Source organism: Protomyctophum bolini, assembly GCF_963924005.1.
Source record: "Protomyctophum bolini genome assembly, chromosome: 1".
NCBI classification, from domain to species: domain Eukaryota; kingdom Metazoa; phylum Chordata; class Actinopteri; order Myctophiformes; family Myctophidae; genus Protomyctophum; species Protomyctophum bolini.
This window is the reverse complement of record NC_137862.1, coordinates 15,940,634-15,962,707: the sequence shown is the minus strand read 5'-3', so window position 1 is coordinate 15,962,707 and position 22,074 is coordinate 15,940,634. Positions and strand designations below refer to the sequence as shown.

Here is a 22,074-nt window from a genome sequence, read left to right as displayed (position 1 = left end):
ACATACCAACCACCCACATACTATGCCACTCACGTGCATAATACTCCTCCTATTGTGATGCTCCCGTCAGATGTTGGGAATTTTCCGCAACAACCTGGGTTGTTTTATATAACAGCACTCCTACAAGTGTCAGGGGATCTGTAAAGCTCAATGGGTTGTGAACAGCATTAACATTACAGTTAGAGTATGTACAGTATGTAATTCCCACTGTGGTCCCTGGTTCTAGTTTAATCTCATACACTCTGGATAAAATGTGCACACACATCCCATGAATATGGTTGGATCCAAAACAACACAGTACTTTCCTGTTTACTTAAACCATATTTTAATACTTTGACGTACAATGCTGCCATGCAAAGAAATAAATGGTGATGTGCTTATTGCGCTGCCTGTGGCATGCATGGGCGACTGGCGGCCCGGGGGCTCGCTTAATGTGGCCCTGCAGGATAATTACTAGTATTAAAATGTTATGTCCAATGTATTTGTATTTAGTTCATACAGTTAACATAACTATAACTAAATGCATTTGAAATTAAATAAAAATGTTAATTTTCAGGATTCCAATCTAAAAAAATAGCATAGCAATAACAAATTATTCAGGATTTCAATTCAAATATAAGCTCAAGCTCAAAACACATCACAGTGCGAGGCGTTTTGAGGTTGTAGAACAGCTATTTTTGCTACGACAGTAATACGCAACTTGGCCCTCTGGAGTGAGTGTGGAAATTGTCAAAGTTTCCCACCCCTGCGCTGTGGGATTTTTTTAAAATTATTATTACACCGATAACCCATTAAACCCAAGGAAAGTATCATTTTAGATTTTAGCATTGGCTATTCAAAACACTGATTTAGAAGGTATTTGGAGAATCAGCCTCAGTCAGGTCTTAGAGAGTTATATACTGGCGAAGCACTGTGGGCTTGCAAATAAGGGTATTTTTATACAGATTTTTTTTAAATGACAACTTTATAATGATGTGCCTAAAATATGGACATTTGACATTTTTGTTGTTGTCCCTCATCGTGACCCACGTCTTGGACCAGAAACCACTGGTATAATAATGAGAGTAGGCTCCATGCTGACTGATGTTTGAGGAGAGATGTAACCGGCGGTGGATTTATGATTGGGGATGGTGGTATTAAAGACGGTCTTGTTGAGGGCGGATCTGGCTAATGGCCTGTCAAGTCTAAAGATTTACATAGCCCAGTTACCCACCACAACAGGCCCCGCACGTTTCCAACTCAGAAAGTAAACTGATCCAATGGCATTTCCATTTGTGAACCATTTCCATCGGTATGGTTGGGAACTGGGCCCATTCCTGGATTTTCGGCCTGCTTTGATAACGGTGCTCGGCGCAGCAGAAGAGCTTCGGGAAAAAGCAAGCCAAATTTGACCTAGACCTAATTTTCCTATCTATTCCGACCTCAGCCATCATTCTCTGACCAAAATCTACTCAAATGCCTCATCGACAACCTCAACTGTACGTAACTCGGTAACCTACAATGTGTTATAGTGGGGCAATATGCCACCAAACCAATCACTAAATCATCCAAAACATGTTATTTTCAAATCTGGCATGCCAATTCAGGATGCTGTCTGTTATTAGAATCTCAAGGCATCAGAGTTATTTTTTATTTATTTTTGTGTAAGCTTTGCAGCTACTTCGCCGATGCCATGGCGCCATGGCATGATTGTGGGTAAGCTAAGAGGCTATATTCACTGGCATTTTCCAATCCACCTCATAAAAAACAAACCAGGCAATGTGCTCCAATGTCATGGCACACAGGTTCGGCATGAAGACAAATCGTTGTAGTAAAACGCCAAGTTGAAGCAAATCGAAAGGGACTTCCCATTATTGCTTGTATGTGACTGTGCGTGTCTGTATGTTTTTGTTGCATATATGATTCCATTTATGTGTGTGTGGATGCGCTCATGCATGCATGCAGCCACATGTCAATGTGATCAATACAATGAGTGTGTCAGCCATGATAATCTGGTTGCCCTAGGAATCAGAAATCATCAGGCTCATAGGGTTATTACAACCTTGCTTTTGGTTCCCTCACTACACACTCAAACCACAATTTGTAACGCCACCAAATGTTTAATTCAGCATTATTCGATCACCTCTATGACAATCATTCCAGAATATGATGCCCCCCCCCACAAGTAAACCATCATAGTATAATAATAAATCAGGTATATGGGGAAGATTTTCGGACAGATGTGGATAAAGCAAACCTACGACCATGCTACATGTCTGATCGAATCTTAAAGGGTAAGACCACTTTTTTTGAGGTTTGGGTTGTGTAGTTACTTTGCCATGATGCAACTCCAAATGTGGACAAGAAATAAGAAATAACTGCTCCAGTGATTAGAAATTGATAATTCAAAATATGCTCCTCATTGACTTACATTGTAGCTAAAACAGCTCTCAAAGTCACTCTTTTAGTATGTAAACAAACAGAAACAAAGTTGATTCAGACAATATAGAGCATCACCAAAACTCATGCGGTTTTATTTTTTCATAAAAATGTTATCTTCCTGTTGATTTGTCCATTTTATTGGGAAGAAAACCCGGACTGGATCCGTGGATCCGGATCCAGATCTTCAAATAGTAAAATCAACAGGAATCTAACATTTTTATGAAAAAATAAAACCGCATGAGTTTTGGTGATGCTCTATATTGTCTGAATCAACTTTGTTTGTGTTTGTATACGTACTAAAAGAGTGCCTTTGAGAGCTGTTTGAGCTACAATGCAAGTCAATGAGGAGCATATTTTGAATTGTCAATTTCTAATCACTGGAGCAGTATTTTTTTATTTCTTGTCCACATTTGGAGTAGCATCATGGCAAAGTAACTACACAACCCAAAACTCAAAAAAAGTGGTCTTACCCTTTAACATCACTTCTTCATTTAGCCACTCGATCTGCCCTGGCCTGAATTTGTGCACACTCAGACAGAGAAGTCATTCTTCAGGGGTTAGGGACTCCGAGTACAGTCCGCCTCCAGGCTGGCAAGCTAAAAATAACAAGTCTCTAATCGCTGAGGGAAAACTAGGTGTTCAATAAATGTGGTGAACCAGATCTCTGACAAGGCACAATTAAAAAGACTCCGCAAAACACATGGGCCTGTGCACGTCCTGGGCACTAATAATGTTGAACATGTTAGCTTAGGGTCATAACGTCATATCCATCAACTTGTAGGTTTGACAAAGTAGACGATCTCTAAAGTTACCCCCACACCATTTAAAGTTGTGTTTGGATATGTTTAGAATGTGTGATGAAATGGCACCAGCTGTGTACACTGTGCACGCGCGCACGCACGTTTGAACAGTGACTTAACCCCTTCCCTCCCATTCAACTATGATGGGAAAGACAAAGGACGCCTAGCCTGCACTCCAGCCAGTGGACAATAGGATTTGCGAAGGTACAGTAATTTCTGCATCCCCCCCCCCGCTTTGTCCACCTTATTCCTTTTAGATTTTGGCCTCCATGAATATGCATCAGGCAACCGCAACAGGGCCCCCTGAGTCACTCACAATTAAACTTCTGTTTCACCTAAAGCACATTAATTTTTATGGCCTCGGTAAAGACCGTGAATAATTGCAGCCGCAACACTTGCATCATCACTCCACGCATTACAGGGTGAACAACTTTCTAATTGTTGCCTTTACAACACACTTTAGGTCTTTCGCACAGCAGATGAGTGGCCAATGAAATTCAAAGTAGACGTTAAACAAATTCTCAAGGGGGGCACTTCATATTTGTTCAGTGTGACAGGAAAAATCGTCTGCTGAGCAGCATCAAAGGAGGAACCAAAATATGCACGAGTCACCGACTTTAGTAACATTCCCTCAACAAAGCCCATTTCTTATAACAAAGTCAAAAGAATGTCAATGGATGGATCTTTCCCCAACAATGAACAATCTTTGCTTGATGACACATTTGATGAGGTATTAACACAATCAAAAATATACTGGCTCCAACATGCACTTACCATTTCCTACAATATGTTACATACAATACTAGAAATATTTAAAGGTGAATCTCCTTATATATTATGTTCTATGACCATGTCCTTGTACTGTTTGTCATTATGTTCTGTGTGACTTTATACCTTGTCAATTATGTCCTTATTGTTCTTGCACCAATGCCATCAAAGCAGATTCCTGTATACACACAGTAGGCCTATATTGTATTTGGTGAACAAACTGACCAGTTGAAATGTGTAAACCAAACCCCCCCCCCCATGCCATGCCCTGATGTATGGGTGCTGCCAGAAACAGTTTGACTAATTTAATGTGTTCAGGCTGCTATGGATCTTTTTCCACATCTGTTGGTAATTTCATCCCCTCTAGTCGTGTAGCTAATAAAATGTTACATTAAATGGATATTGTATCTCAAAAACTGTTAAAACTTCAGGAAAATGGTACATGGGACCATAAATATGCCAATAACACTGGGCCCGTCTCATGAAAACGATTCAGTCCATCACAGATGACTTTAAGGAATACTCAAACCAGCTGAAGCCAAAAGAACTCCTCGCCTTTGACTGACGCCTGATTTATGCCCGATTGCGTGCCATGTCGTGCACCAAAGAAAAAGCAGATCTACAAGCTTACAGCGCTTTGCACTCTTGATTCATTGTGAGCTTGCAGATCTGGTGTATTTGGTGTGGGACAGCGGCTCGCAACTAAGTATATAAATCAGGCGTCATGTTGTGCATGGCAGCAGAGCTTTGCCCAGAAAAAGCCACATAACTCTAACCATCCCACAAGTCACCAGACCTTGGTGTTTCAGCAACCAAAATGAGAACCGAAATACATACGTGGACATGTATTCATTTAAACTTCCAAAGTGAGGCAGGTCTTGTAAATTTCACTGACTATAACCACATGTGCTCTCAACAAAAGCCAAAGAGCCAGTAAAACTAAAGTCATTATACCAGATAAATTAAATGCAATGTAAAACTCCCTTGCAGTGTTTTGAAGTACTAGCCAATCAGTGACATAAAGGGCCATGGACTTGTGAACATAACCCATGCCATTATAATACAGTATATATAAATAAATAAAAACAAATAACCTGGGAACCATTAAGAGCTTCACATAATCCTTAATGATAGGGTTTCATTTCAGTTTCATAATTACAACAGCTCCTTTTTCTTATTACACATATTTGGTTAAAATTATTCAGTTGAGTGCAGTTGCACTGTTTTTCTTCTCACGCTGCCATTTCTACTAAATTCCAGTGCTAAAAAAGTAGACAGGTTCATTAGTCCCAACTGCAGCACCTAATTAGGTTTGTGCTACACATTTGGATATTTCTCTAGATTTAAAAGAATCTCTGATGCTTTTAAGTTCCTCCGGGCCTCTTCTGTCTCTGCTGCTTTCATACAATTTTATATTTCCTGTGCCAATATTTTGAGAGGCTATTGCTGGTTTCACATGAAAACTGCTAATCTGATTTGATGACTGTTGAAAGCACAGTTAAACGTCTCTCTCCATTATTCAAAGGTGGCTTATGAATAGATTAACCACAAGCTTTATATACTTTGTCATATGACAAATACAAAAAATAGCTGATCTACAAGCTCACATATGTGACGCATCAAGAGACGTTATGAGCTTGTAGATCTGTTCTGTTCTATTAAAGAAACAACACTCAATAGCTCTGCAACGTGGACAAATCCTTGCAGTGACTAACTGCACTGTCAGGTCACCTCTCATTTGGCTGATTCAAATAAAGAATTACTATAAGTATTATTTGAATGTTGCTGGAGTCCATTTGTAGAGATGCTCTAATGAGCATGTGGTTCAAGTGTGTCTATAGAAATTCACTGAGGAGTTGGATTACCCCCCCCCCCCCTCCCAGCTACATTTTTTCCCCAATTACAGTTATAGATTTCCTTTGGCTTGTGCAACTTGCCAAGCAGAATGTAGAAGCCATGTTTCTACTGTAATATAAAGCAATATGTTTAGGCTTCTATAGGCCGGGCGCACACATGAATGATGAAACTATGGGGGTACTCATGACACCTTAGGCTGGCCATATGACAAAAAGCATGATGAAACAGTAGACACAGACCTGGTAACGGTTGAAGAGGCCATTTACACAGTGAAGTGAAGGCAAATTGAGCTGTACTTCATCTTAGAGGTAAATCATTATGGTGGAGAAGGAAGTTGGGGGGGGGGTCACCATTGATCAAAACTAAGGTAAATAGACAACACAAATTTAACTCAAGGGAAAGCAGAAGTGGTGGTACTTTGAAGATGCACTCTGAGCCATTGCTGTAGTAGTGCCATGTTTGAAATGCATGCATGACATACGATTAAGAAAATCATGAGTCAACGAGAGTACAATAACGGATTAAGAAACTGCCATGTCGTTGAGTGTAGGAGATCTGTGTGAGAGGTTGTTCTTGTACAATACTTAATAAATGATTACATCTACTTACTACTCTAAAAACCACTTATGTCCATTGTCCAAGTAACCCACAAGACTGCTGTCTCATGCCATAACAACTGTTATTGTCTGGTTTCAATGAAGTTCCATTTCAGTAGCAATTGATTTATGGCAGTGTAGAAATTGCATATATATGTTCAGAATGCAATCATATATAAAAATGAAAAAGATAGGCTACGATATAGGGCATGTGGGTGTTGTTGTTTTCTTCACAACAAAGTAGCAATAGGGCTTGTGTGACCTGTAATGAAACACTGACTGAAGCATACCTAACCTAGTAGTTGGTTTGACACTGGATATTGCCTTTGCCTTTCACACATTCAAACATTTATAGGGTGCCGTTTCACTGACCCACCACTGATCTTTTAAGAAGATGAAATCGTATAGCCAACAGCGCCCTTGATTGTGGCTCACATCACACCGGGTGAGAGTTTAGTACTGTAGGTGTAGCTAATGTAATGAGGATGGTTCGAGTTGTAGCCTACTGTGTACACACACACACACACACACACACACATGCGCGCGCGCGCGCACACACACACACGTACACACACACAGTCTGTACTCTGTAGCAGCAGCAACCTTCATTGTGAATGTGATCATTCTCTCTTCGTTCACTACAAAGTTTATCCCAAGAAGTGAAGCGGAGGACAGTGACAGACAGTGACACAGGCAGGCACTTCTTGTGAACATACTGAACAATAACGATGTGGCTGTTGAGGGGGGGAGAAAACGGCAACATATAAAATGCACATATTGTAAATAATGTTTCATGAATTTATATATAAGCTGAATTTCTGTCCGATTTCTAAGACACCGGATAAAATAAAAGCACAGTCCTACAGACTAGTGGGCACATGGCTTCAGCCGGGGGTACCACTGCACACAAAAACTATCAGGAAAGGAAAACAGTACAATTCCTCACCTTGTTGAAGTTGTAGTAGCCCAAACAGTGGGCAAAATCCAGGTTCGCTGGCTCTCCTGGAATAGAATTTCCACCGGCAGTGGGATAAAATCTTACATCCATGATGTCTTGTTGGGGAACCGCGCAGCTGTATTACAACAGAGCGCAATGTGTCTCTCTCTCTACCGTGTACAATCCAACCAACGCGCACTTGGATGCAGAGAGAGCGAGAGAGAGAGCGAGAGAGAGAGAGAGAGAGAGTGGGCAGCGGTGCTGCTGGCCGAAGCTTTGTTTAGGACGCAACGAGATTCTGACAGAAAGAAAGGGGTTCGGGAACTTCGGGGTGAAGCCAGGGGGAAGTTGTGATACTCCTCTTCTACACCGCGCTTAAACGCTTCATTTCTGAGGAGACCGACGCCACGCAAAGGTTGGGACCGTGTCTCAAGTAGTAGCTAGAAGTAGGCAGCCGATAATGTGTGCGCCAGGACGCGCAGTTTGCCCATGCATCTAGAAGCAGCTGCTGTATACAAAGAAAGCCATGCGTGCGTGGTTCCAGTTCCACCTCCTCCTCCTTTTCACCCCGTTCGGATGGAGATGGACAAGACAAAAAAGAATCAAAACTTGCAATTAAGTGACGGCGCAATAATACGTCCACACGTGAAACAGCCACTGTCCATGTATGCACGCGGTATCTCTCTGTCTGCAATGATGAACATGCGTGTCCGTATTCTCCCCGTGACAGTCAGTCAGACAGAAGTTTGGTCCCTCTCAACTTATAAAAGTAGTTAGCTTTATAGTAGTCTAAATATTCTAGTTTCAAGTGAGAGTACGTACGTACTCTACACCGCCTCGTCTCTTTACGCAATCCTACCTGCTAAACAGACTGTGTTCGAGGGTTTGTAGTTTGTACAACAGGCATAATAACAAGCCTCCAGAGATGTAAACAATTAGTATACGTGATGCACTACACCGACTATCTGTTCAGTGCTGCTCAGCCTCCGCTGTCGTGGTGATGAACAAGGCAAAATGTGCGAACAAGCAGGCCACGCCCCAAACACACCAAGCCACTCCCACTTTGACCGCAGCTGTGGATTTTAACTGAGTGACATGTAATGCTAACTGGTGATTGACATGGCAAGCAATACATATACATTGCATTAAGTTACAGTATAATGTATTATATTATAAGTATAAATAGCAGCATTTGCCTCTGTGCTTTCTGTTGACCTACATTTATAACTTTCCAATTGGATTTTAATTGGTGTAACAAAGTAGCCTAATGGAACAAAGTTATCACACTCGATCCCTCCAGGAAATAGGCCTACATAATCATTGTTCATCTGTGTTAATGGAAAGTATTTCCAAAAATCTGAACTAACCCTTAATGCCTTGCAAATTGTGTCATGATATTAAGTATAATAGCGTACTGTAGGCTATGCCACACTATATAAATAAGTCTCACCATTTGAGGAAACAGTGGATGAAATTTTCTGACATAGGAAAGTGATTAATCCAAAATTGTTTTGTGACTACACTCTGTATTCACTTGATGGGTTCAAGTTATTTCGTAAAGAGGAGGCATTAAGGAGGCATTCTCATTTTTCTCATTCTACAGTTGGTAGTGCTGTCGCCTCACAGCTAGAAGGTCCTGGGTTCGATTCCCGCTCGGGACGCTGTGGGTGCTGGTGGCGTGTTTCCTCCTCCGCGTCATCAGTGCTCATACCCGAAGGCGGGGTTGGCGAAAGGGCCTTTCTGTGTGGAGTTTGCATGTTCTCCCCGTGTCCCCTAGGGTAGGTACCCTACTACCCTCACAAAAAACATGCAGTAATCCTGGTCACTAAACTGCCTCCCCCTGGCCAGCCGGGGCGCCTGATGGAGGGGAAAGGAACTGGTTGGAATAACGTGTTCCTTCCACGCGCTACGTCCAACCAGGGAAACTCCCCCCTGTCAGGTGTAAAGGAGCAACTTGGACACACAGGCATGAAGGAAGCATGAGTTCAAGTCCGTTGCTCTCCCCTTGTCCCCCATATATGGGGACTAGGTTGGTGGAGGGCGTGTAGAGTCCAGGATCACATTAGATGATTGACATAGGGGTGAAAAATGGGTCACAAAATCGTGGGATAAAAAATATATTTAATTTTCTTTTGCCTGACTGCTGATTCTGTTTCTTTTCCTGGTTGTTTGTTAATTATGTTTGATGCTTACCTGACATTACATTGATTTGGTAGTGCACACACAGTTCATTTTTCTTGCACTTCAATGCTCTACTGTAATGATAAATGTGAATAGGTGCAGTCACTATGCCAAACTAATACCCGTTTCAAGCACTCCTGCAACGAGAACAAGGAGTATTTCTTTCTGAACATAATGATCACAATCATCACACTGAATTATGCAATATCAAACATACATCATACGGCCCCATGTAGGGACACAGCTGTCACAGATTGGAAGTAGTGTTTGAATTAAATTTAATGGTGATACATGATATCACAGCCTGTAGTGTATTGATGCACACATGGCATGTACACAAACAAGTATCGTTTTTTCAGGATAATAAGTGGTGCTCATAAAAAAGGAAATACTCGATAGGAATGAAAAAGCACAAATGCATACTTTGTGCATATTGTCTGTAAATAGCAACATTGAATGTACTGCATGCTACTAATGATGAATGTGAATACAGGAAGACAAATTCATACTTGATTCAGGCACTCCTGCAAAGATAACATTCATATTTTCTGGATAACAGAAATATAAAAAGAAATATATAAATAATAATAATCACACTGACTGAATAATGTAAAAAGAAATATATAAATAATAATAATCACACTGACTGAATAATGTAATCCTAACATACTGTACAGCACTACAGCACATTGCATTATGAAAAGATGTGTTTATCGTTAGATAGCTGTAGATAGTTTGGGAGTGTTTGATGGCTAAATTATCACGCACATTGTGGCTGCAGTCAGTGGTAGAAAGTAACTAATAGCCAATCTACAAGCTCACAACGCATTGCACTGTGACACGTTGTGAGCTTGTAGATCTGCTATTTCTAATACATTTTGGACATATTACAATTTGTGAAACGGGACGTTCTAACTTCTGCATAATGAATACTTTTGGTACTTTAAGTATATTTTGATGCCAATACTTTAATTAAATCTTTATTTAATACGGGACTTTGTACATGCTGCCATGCAGAAACAGGTTGGCAGTATTGATACTTTTACTTAAGTAAAACGCGAGTACTTTTTACACCACTGGCTGCAGTGTAGATGACAAAACAAGGTGTTTATGAGTACACTGAAAAGTGACTAACATGGTGCAACTTCCATAGCCTAACGTGTAGCATAATTAAATGTATGGATATTTGAAGAATATTGTGAGCACAGCATTTTGACAAGAACGAGGACAAGCTCAGGGTACAAGTAAGCTGTTTATGAGTTATAGAGAGAGTGAGTTTAATGGCTGGCAAAGATAAACTGAGAATTGAGCCAATTTCATGCTGGCTGAGCCAATTATACTGGGAATAAGATGGGTACAATAGTCAATGGCCTCTTTTGATGTTTATGTTGATGGAAAAACACTGACACACCAGTAACGATGCAACAGGTACTAAGTTACTAAAGCTCTTTTCTTCTGGCTGGGCCATAAGCATGGGGTATATTTTTTAACCATTTAAAACAGTGGTTCTCAACCTTTCACTACAATTTAACAATGTTTAAGACCTTTTAAATACCTAAAAAAAAAAGACCATTACTGCAGCAAAAGTAATTAACAAACTATACAATAAAAACTGGTCAAACATTGGCCAAATTGACAAATAATATAAGAAAGAAGCAAACATTTTGAAAATAGCCGATCCGTTGCGAGGCGTTGTGAGCTTGTAGATCAGCTATTTTCACAATATTTATCTGTGGAACCGAGTCAAACTAAATGTAATGCCTCAACTCCTTACAATTCCAAGTGCTTGTCTAGACAGGGTCGCCAGTTCAATTATGAAAAGGTTGAGAACCACTGATTTAATCCTATTAATATACTTCATTGAGCAGGGGATCCCAGAGGTCGATTCTTGGTCACCTCTTTTTTCCCCTCTACACCAAATGTATTTGTTGAAAATAGCTTCGCAATAAACTTATTTTCACAGAATGTTTGCTTATATTTTTGTCAAATGTTAGTTTATTATGACATGTCCAGAATAAGGACGCTAGGGATATGTGGTTAAATGTACGTAACACCCATATGATTATGAGTATTAAAAGATGGTCGTCTACACACTACATTTTGGCCATGTTACTATAACTATAGCAAATTGTGAAAATGACTTTAACTTAATAATTAATATACATTACAACATGGCTAGTGTATTATCAATCCATGAAACATTAAGAAAGTGAATGTAGACTTATTGGGATGACTTTGATGCCTGTCAATATTGTGTTACACTCTTGTTGTTGACGCTGCTTAAGGTAATTCCAATCATAAATAATCACAGATATACAAAGCAGCTTAGAAAGGATGAGAGTAAATTAAAAGTAAACACTATAACATAAATGGAAAAGAAGGATTAGCTTGATAGACTAGACTTACACAGGTTCCCCTTACAATAAGTGAGGCAACAATAAAGGACGTAAACGATGCTTAAACGGTCAAACCTAACCATATTCCTAACCTTAACCTCAGTAAAACAAATACAAGAAGCGCCCCACCGATCGGTCGGTGTGAGGTCGGCGGAAAAAAACGATTTGCGCTGACCTCTCCGGTTACCCTTGCAGAGACTCTTGGGTAGTGAAGTTAAAGACGTTGGCTGACATGTTATTTTGTGTCCAAAGTGTCTATTATAGGAATGTCATTATGGGTGAAAATCTTCGAGAAAAAAAAATATGTTTTCAGGTGGGGGTCTGCGGCCAAATATGTATCAATTTAGGGGTCGTCCTTGTCCTTGAGATGAAAAGGTTTGAGAACCATTGGCTTATCCTTAGGTGGTTAAACAGGTGCGATATCATGAACACAGTGTGTGATTACTGATGGGGGTGCTGTGGCAGCATCTGGGGGAGAATAGTGCAGTTGGGTGACACACACACACACACACACACACACACACACACACACACACACACACACAAATGTCACTTCACAAACATTTACTGAAAGTGCTATGGAGCTTGGTACGACATCAGCAATCAGCACGCTTTGTTTTTCCACTGGCATGATGAGAAATTGCCAAAGACTGCAATTCTTTTCATAGCATCTTTTTTTTGCTACTCCAGAGACATATACAGACATTTGTGATTTCTTTCTTTTTTTTGGTTCTCGGAAACCGTTGGTCAGGTCAAATTGCCATTCGGTGGCGGAGCACACACCTCTAGTCTGGGTCATGAGACACACACACACACACACACACACCAGGTTTGAGACAGTTTGTTTGGTCGGACCCTTTCCGAGTTATGCCGGGGACAGACAGACAGAGTCTGTCAGGGTCAAAAGTACCTGCTCCATCCCTGAGCATTTGCTGACCTGTATGCACATGGCAGAATGACCTGAGCTGTGAATTGGTCGACATGTGTGGGGGTAGAGTGCCCTATAGGCTATAGATCCTTTTGGTATTTTTTATTCCTGAATAAGTAATATTGTGGAAATGCAAGGTTTTTGCCTGACACCAGTGACATGTTCCGTCTACTTTATGTTCACTAAACCATTTCCCCCGAAGCTAAAAGACAAGGGAGAAAGGTAGGCTGTATGCGTGGGAAATACAACCCTGTACATTTAGCTTAGAACAGGAGATGGAAGTACACTGTAAAAAAAATACCCAGGAAAGAGTCTCTGTCGGGTGGAAAGGAAAGGAAACCTCATATATCCAAAACGATAACTTGTCAGTATTAAAATAAAGAAATTGCAAAAGGAGCAGATCTACAAGCTCAAAACACGTCACTTTACACCGCAATCAAGCTTGTGGATCTGCCATGTTTGATACTTTTGTGTGACGCTGTAGTATGATCAGTAAGGCATTAATTTATGAAAAAACCCATAAAGTTAAAATATGGAAATAAGAGGTTTCAGCCCGACAGCAACGATATCTTCCAGTCTAGTGATATCACTGCTATAAACATCCAGCTAATTTGGATGTATAGGTTTTGTGGCGCCTTTATCTGAGCCATTGTCAACTGGAGCAGCTCCAGGCTCTGTGAGCAAATCAAGTCCCAGATAAGAGTGGTGGTTTATAGCTGGGAGCGAAAGTTACCCTTGTCCTAGAGAGGCCGTACAGATTATATTGGTCATTATCATTATGTATAACTTCAGCAAATTAATGGCTCTTTAAAATCCCCTTTTAAACTGGATATTAATACATTTCAGTCTGACAGTCTCATAGCGGGGTGTCATTTTTAACAAATCCCATCCATAGGACTTCTGGAAACGTCATGGGAATCCAACCAACGCATACATAGGACATCCTCAATTATATCAGGCAAGAGAAGAATATTCTGAATTTTTTGAGTCGGACTCTCGGCCACCGTACGCTTCGCTCTACGGTCATATTAGCTTCCCGTTCACTAGCCTGTTAGCGCGGCAGAAAGAATGCCTCGTCTCTCCTAATCCAGGGCGCTCTCTGTGGTTTTGATCTAATGGATATACTAGCGCTTCATTTCTGCTCCTCATCCGCCGCTCGTTCGAAATATTAACGCTTTTTGGATCATGTACCGTATAAATTAAAACGAGAGCAAGGTAAGCTAGCTAGGGGGGGGGGGGGGGGGGGAAGGGGGATTCAGAGTAAAAGCGGCCATGTCTTTCCGGCACCCCAGAGCTCCTATTTTGAAGGAATCCCGGGAATGATTGTGTCATTGTGTTGACAATTTTTCCTCAGAATATAAAATATGTTGTATTGTGGTTTTAGAGTATATAACTCAACAGATAAATCGTGGTACTATAATAATGCTGCTTGTTAGGGGCTCGATTACCTCTTGGGCCGGTAAACGGAAGGCTCGCCCCAAAAACATGCTCACCCCCCATGGTTTTCACAGACCGCTTGTCCCTAACGGTTCTTGTATTGTTGTATTTGATTTGACTGAGGATAAGGTTAGAAATAAGTTTAGGGTTAGGTATAGTTTTACTGAGGTTATGAATAAGGTTAGGTTTTGGCACTGTTTTACTAACGTTACGTTTAGGAATAAGGTTAGGCATATAGTTTTACTGAGGTTAAATTTAGGAATTCCTGGTGGCGACCATTCCGAGGTCGCCGGATTTGTCCTGGGCAGAGTGTGTGAGTAAATGTCTACGGTATGTATTTTGCGTTTCCGAAAACATAAAAGATATTCTTAAAACATATATCAATTTGGGGGTCTTTGGCACAAAAAAGTTTCTGTGTAGTATACGACCCCAGTGTATCCACTTGACCAAGTCATGGCTGCATGGAAATGAACTGCCAACCTGTCAGTGTCAGGACTGCCACTCTGGGTGTTCAGAGTATTAACACAACAAAAGCTCTGGGTCCTTTGAACACAGCAGCCTCTCTCAGCTGTAAAGCTGAAGCTACGTTTTAAGTTATCAGTTGGCGCAGTGTGTGTGCGGAGAGAAATGCTGTGTTGCTGCATGGTGCTGAGTCAAATTCAAACACAAGGTGCTGCGTTGTTCGAAGATTTAGATTTGTTTTGCCTACAACAATAGGCCTATATTTCTTTCACACAATCAAATGCTTTATGGTCATCATGACTCACTAGGATCCTGGATGGCTTGATGCTAGGCTTAAAGAGGTAGTGCCGTGAACTTTTAGCCCCAAATAACATGATCATCAGGTACTATGAAGGAGAAAGATTTATTTTTCAAAGAAATGTACAGAAAGTGTTAAAATGTTTTGTATGTGGCCACACCCACAAGTTCATTAAGTATGGGTTTGCCTGGTGGGTGGTGATGGGTGGTGAACACTGGTGATCCACCTGAACTAGCTGTAGTTGTATGATACCATTGCTATGCCCTAATTACCTAATAGACAGTGCAGTGTATTTTGTTGTAACCTGCAGGTTTTTCCAAAAGTGCATACTCTTCTCCCCAATTCATCCTCATGTCCTGCAGCTGCAGTGCAACCCACGCCCTAGGTAGGTGCACCCACGAAGCCAAAATGCACTCCTCCGAGTGCATTTTCTAGTTGTTGTGTAATACTTTTGATTGATTGAATACTTTATTAGTCATCAGAAATGTAAACAGTTCGTGGTACAGTCAGGCATTTAGGCTAAAAGCACAACATGAAAAAGTTCTGCGGTGTTTCTATATATGTATTAAATTCACCAACATACAAATAACACAATACACTTGTCATCAACAAACAAGGGATGGTGTCATTTTGGTGGCAGAATAGTAGAATGAGAATTTTGTTCTATAAATGGGTAGCATCAGATCGTTGTTGCTAGATGGAGAGACAAATAATCTAGCAGCACACTCTAAACAAAACATTATAGTACACTGACTAGCACATAAGGAGCACCCTCCCATGAGGTGACGTTGCATGCAGGTGAAAGACGTTAATCATAAAGATGAACACGTTAAACGTTACCACTTGAACTGAAAAACCGAGCTCTATGAGGAGACTGCTTCATCAACTTCCCCCGAAGCTGTCTGTGTCGGTGTCCCGACCACAGATGCTCGGACATCGGCCAGCACTACAGTATAACCTGTGAGTAGCAGCCTATACAGTATTCTGGTTTATTGCCTCAGCCGGTCAGTTGACCCACGTTATGAAGAGTTGTCTGAATCTGAAGTGGTCATTTTAGTTATTATGAAGAAAAAGTTTCCTAATAAACTTATGAGAAATGTACAAATTGTAATGTAGCTAATTAATCTCCTTAGGTAAGTCAAGATGGCTTAGTTTACATACAGTACTGTACAGGCAGAAAAATTCACGTGAGAGGCACGTACGCGCACGTACACACACACACACACACACACACACACACACACACTCACACACACACACACACACACACACACACACACGAAGTGAGCAGCACTGATTCTAATTCAAGGTAGTTCATTGGATGTTTGGTTACAGAGAGAGAGAGAGCTGCGTGTAGTATTATTTGGGTCTTGCCGTTATTTATTTGTCCCTTTAATGTTGTTTGGCTGACGTGCAGCTGGAGGAGCAGAATTAATTTCCTTTCTGATGGTTGTGTATCAGTGTCTCATGCAGGATGAATTATGCCTCACATCACGTGTCATTTCCTCTCGCCTGGCGACGCAAGGAACCTTTTGGTAACCTGAAAACAAATTATCTTGTGTTGGCCCACGTTCAAATTCAATTAAATCCACACGCAGAGTAATTATATCGAGGTACAAAAGAGTAATAAATGTGAAAAAAATTAATTAACCTAGTAATCTTTATTTATCCCCCCTTCCCCTCCCCATATTAAGTAGCCTATATGTGACAATGTGGCAAATTACTGCTGTGGTATATTTGTTAAAGTCTCGCTGATTAACACCACTGTGTTAGAAATATGGAATGTGTGTTCTTATTCTTCTCAATCTTGTCATAATATGGCATGTTTAGATGCAAGCTCAGGTACTTGTCATGCTCAGAGTTATTGTGATTTCCATCGCAGTCACCCGTGGAGAAAATGTGCGAGCTGCAGCTAAATTGGGTGTGGGGGAAAACTTGTGAATTGACATGCGTTGATCAAATGTTATGCTGTATAACAAACTTAAGATATGCGTATACTGTACACTTTCATGTACAGTATACGGAATGGATTTTAATTTTCAGTCAGTGTGAGTATAATGTAGCCTACAGTACTTGTTTGTCGTACCGAAAGAGTAGCGTCTACCTCCTCCAGGTTAAAACATTTCAATACTCTTGTTGTTGTTGTTTATCTCAATTACTGGAACATTTCACCTGCATCCAAGAAGGTAGTTTTACATTATTGGTCTGTATTCCAGAGTCTGTAAACCTGAACACTGTTCTTAACACAAAGAGCTCTGCATTCACTTTCACTTGCAGCAGTGGACTGGAGAGTTGCTGTCCCTTTTTTTCTATTCACTCAGCCATGCGTACCGTTTAACTTTCAATTCAGCCACTGACAATTTTGTTCATATCTTTTTATGTGTGTTCATTTTTGTTTAGCTAAGCAAAATAATGTATCAATTATTTTAGACAGATGAAAAACTTGAGATCCGACTCAAAGTGGGCACCCTCATGGACGGGTCATTGCGCAGCCGTCCCAATTTCTAATCCGGCCCGAGGCTATTTGCTGCATGTCCTTTCCTATATCTCTCTCCTTGTTTCCTGTCTCTCTCTCATTTTTCAAATGTTATGAATGTGAATGTACAGTATCATTGCTGTAAGCCCAGCAGTTAGCCTGTGTGTTAGAGGCACGGTGGCGCAGTCGGTAGCGCTGTCGCTTCACATACATACACATATACATACATACAGGTAAATAAAAACTAAATCCACTAGCTAAGGCACAGAAAAGCAACAGCAAGAAAAACACACAAACACATAGATGCCTCATTGGCTGCTGCAGTTCATTGGAGCGACCTGTAAGGTGGAAGTGTGGAAAGCACGCTCTGTCACTGCCACTCAAGTGACTACTGGCAATCACAGAGCGTCTTTTCCGGAACTTGGCATGACAAAACAAATGTTTCCATTGCCTCTGATTGGTCTACCGAATGTCCCTTTCTGTGCACACGCCACTGCGTGCGGCACAGAAGCTTGCCTCCTCTCGAGATAATGACGCCCCAGAGCCAAAGCAGGCGTCTACCTTTCAGCCTCAGCAGACTTCAGCAGGTTCTTTAACACCTTTTTGATATCCCGACATTTTATCGGTGTAGTAGTCAGGACAACGTTTGGAGGAGTACAGTATGTTTCTCATATTCTGCTAATACTTGTGCAGACATTTGGTCCTCACAAGTATAGTAATTCACACACACACACACACACACACACACACACGCGCGCACACACACACGCACGCACGCACGCACGCACACACACATGCACACACGCACACACACACACGTGACAAATGTAATGTGTATACAATGTGGCCTGCAGCTAGACACAGAGGTAACGTAAACACTCCCCCTCCTGTGTGACCAGCTCAGAGTCATTCTTAATCCTTCCATTTCCCTGTTGGACACATTTACAAAAAGGTGATTACAGTTAGACTGTATAATCGTCACAAACGATATTATGAAGAGAATCTTTCCAAAAGCGAGACATTTAGATAAGCGGTGCTACAGGCACATTATACTCAGCTGGGCTAGTTAATGATCCACTAATGTTGCTCTGACCTTAACTTTTTTTTAATGTTGCCCTTCTAGATCAAATTATTATTTTTTATTTTTTACTAATTAAAACATTTTTGTCCCTGATCCACACTTCCCAGGGTACTGGTACTTGAACACCCTGTTTAATAGACACTACATGCTACTGATTATACTGAGAAATGTCCACTGGAAGCTTGTTGTAGCAATGCTAGAGGAAATGAATGGGATCAAAAACCAGATACTGGCTAGCTAGCTGATACCAGTAACCATTCATAGCATTATCAGCCAACCAGACAGTATCTGGCTAGCTGATACCAGTAACCATTCATAGCATTATCAGCCAACAAGTATCTGGCTAGCTGATAAAAAAAATATTATAAAGTTACTGACAGGCCGATATCATTTGTTTCCATAGGATAGCATTGTTACATAAGCTTCGAGTAAAAACAGACTTTGAACTATTTGACCAGTAGCACCTTGGGAAGTGTGAAGTATAACATTCTGAACTAACCTTTTAATATACTAAATATCGCTTGCTGTCGGGCATAAACCATTTATCTCCATATTAAGCTGTTATTTCTTAAATGAATGTCCCACTTGACCATACTAGCTACAGAGTCACAAAGCAGATCTACAAGCTCGAAACACAAAATTGTACTCCTGAAAAGTACGTTTTGGACATGAGGTTTCCACCCAACATTACAAGCATATTATATAGTATATGCTGAAACCGGGTCCCAATCTGATCTTTAACATCTTCCAGCATAGTAAAGGTGCAGATTAGTGCACACTTCCAATTTAAGTATATTAGAGGAACATAGTTATTGGACAACCCCCTTGCATTGCATACATGTGGCTGCTTCTATCGCTAAATCAGACAAACATGTGAATTTCAATCTGACATGCTTGTTCTGCAACGCCACCATGATCATGTCTGCTCACTCACACCCTGTTCACATACTGTACGCTACACTACAGTGCTGTGAGCATCAGTTTGCATGTACTGTACACATATGATCCGTCATCAAGGCAGTATGTCAAAACAAACAGCTGTAAAAATAACACAAGTACGTTCTCTCTGACGACAGCACTAATCAACTAGGCAATTTCCGCAGTACCGTTAAAATGGTTGGCATTGCATCAAGTGAACGTGCGTTACGTGGTGTTTGAAGTGGGGAAATAAATGATTTGGTGCATTGCATGCTGTTTGAATAATGGCAGCTAAAAGCGAAGAAAAGGCTGCACACTCATAGGAGCCACAATATAGGATAATTTATTGAAAACAAACGTCTCCACCTGGAAAGGTCTTCTACACAGGGATTGATGGATGAATAAAGACAGCTGACACAGATGAGTTAAAATATACAAAATATGGGAATTTGAATACACTGCCTGATCACTTAAAACATGCTTTGATTAGACTCAACAATCTGGAAAAATATGCAGGGGCACCTTTGCCCACCTTTTCTGAAAGTGTCACTGTGTCATTCTGTGGTGTTGTTTTTCTTTAAAGTGGCTAACAAACAGACAAATGGACAAAAATCTTTAGGCATACTATTTCTTTTACAGTATCCGTCAGAAATAAAGAATAAATACAATGTTACAGTATCTGAGATACTATAAAGCATAAATACAATGTTACAGTATCTGAGATACTGTTAACATTGTATTTATCCTTTATTTCTGACCGTAACAGTGAGAGAGAGAGACAAGAAAGGCAGGCGAGACAGAGGGGATGACATCCAGGAAAGAGTATTCAAAACCAGGCCAGCTGCGGGAAACAGTACAGTAACCTTATTTATGAGGTATGCACTCTTAACCGGTCAAACACCAGGAATTATAATGAGTAGACCTATGTCTTTCTGTCCGTCTGACTGCGAGCAAATAATCTCTGCTACCGCTGTGGACTCTCTCTTTGTCTTTCCCCTGTGTTTCGCCCTGCGGGTGGACAGGGTTTTGGGTTTAGGTTTAGCTGGTCCCATCCATCTGCCACAAATTTGAATCACACATCGAGGGGAAAATATCACTGTTTAAGCTGAAACTTGCTTTTGCCCACCAAATTAGGCGATATTGGTCTCATTAGTCACGTGACACTGTCAAACAAGGTTTTGATCCATTTTGATCATGACGTTGATGTAATTGCGCCTTCAAGAATGCCTATTTCTTACAACAAATGCTGTTGAACGCAATCAAACCCAAATTGAAATGGCATGTTGTGGGGCAACTCCAAAACTGCTTTCACTTCTGCCACAAACATGCCTGCCCTGTTGTACAAACTCTATTAACCCCCATCACCAAATTATTTAATCTACTTTCAGATGAATAAAACAAACAAACAAAAAGTGTTGAAATTGTAACAAGGTAGGTTGTCCTCTCCGTTCTACGTCTATCTCTCTCTCTCTCCCCATCCATTGTGTTGAGTGTTATGTCGTGCCCTTGGGGGCATTGACTCCTCTATTACAAGTCGGTAATGATGAGTGAGATTAAAGATTAAAGGAAAACTATAGCACCCCATTCCCCTCCATTGCTATGTTTTCATACTGCTCATGATTGTGTGGACATTTTCACTGCTGAATTACATGTGCCTCCTCCCGGTTTAGGTAAGAACATTAATACCATCAGTGTATCACTACAAAACCACAATTTTGAAATACATGAAGGCATTCTACATGAAGGCATTCATACAAGCATGTTATCTCCACACATGGTCTTTCATGTTGGCTTAGGTTCTTTTCATTTGAATCAAAGTGCCCTATTTTTCTGTTTAGCGTGCATACTGTATCATGTAGAATTGTAACATGCTAAGTGTAAGTACAGGATCATTTATTATAATTAATGTATAAGCTTGGTCTTGGTTGTGAGGTAGGCCTACACATGCTGGATACATTTTAAGGATTTACTTGCTTTTGTTGACCGTTTATACTAGGCTTTATGTGTAATCAAGATAATGCGTTCTTTTTTGCAGCCTTGTGCTTTTTGCAGCCTTGTACAGCCTGTTTCTTAAAAAAAGAAAGAAACAGGCTGCATGCATACTGACAAATCTACAGGATACTTCATTATTATTGCTCTCAATTAAAACCTGTCCTCAGCAGCATTAGTCATCTTAGCGCTCGTCATTCATACTAATTAGCACTCGCCTTCGGTGCTTCATGCTGGAATTTCAATATCCCATTAAGCGATTCAGAGATATGCCCTTGATTGACACTCTCTTACACCCGGGAAGTAATTACATTATATGCTTCAGTTTTTCTCTTAATAATTTCTTGTTTCACGAGGCCTTTTTAGCGGTTTATGCATGTAAATCATCTCTTTCTCACCAGGACTGCTGTATGCACATTATTGTCCAAATCAAAGAGCACAACTAGGCTCACACAGCTTCACTGTAGGCTACCTACCGCACTATGCACTTTATGAGTACGGTACAACTTTTGTGATTAGGCTAACAGTT

The 22,074-nt window shown here is 40.7% G+C and overlaps 1 protein-coding gene across 1 annotated transcript in view; it reads right to left on the bottom strand.

Moving 5' to 3' along the window:
* tox3 (TOX high mobility group box family member 3) overlaps positions 1–8,224 on the bottom strand; it is a 70,181-nt gene extending 61,957 nt beyond the window's left edge. The window contains exon 1 of the mRNA XM_080772531.1: positions 7,389–8,224. Within this exon, the coding sequence (XP_080628657.1) occupies positions 7,389–7,490 (102 nt within the window). The 5' untranslated portion in view covers positions 7,491–8,224. The remainder of the gene's footprint in view (positions 1–7,388) is intronic.
* Positions 8,225–22,074: the final 13,850 nt, after the last annotated feature.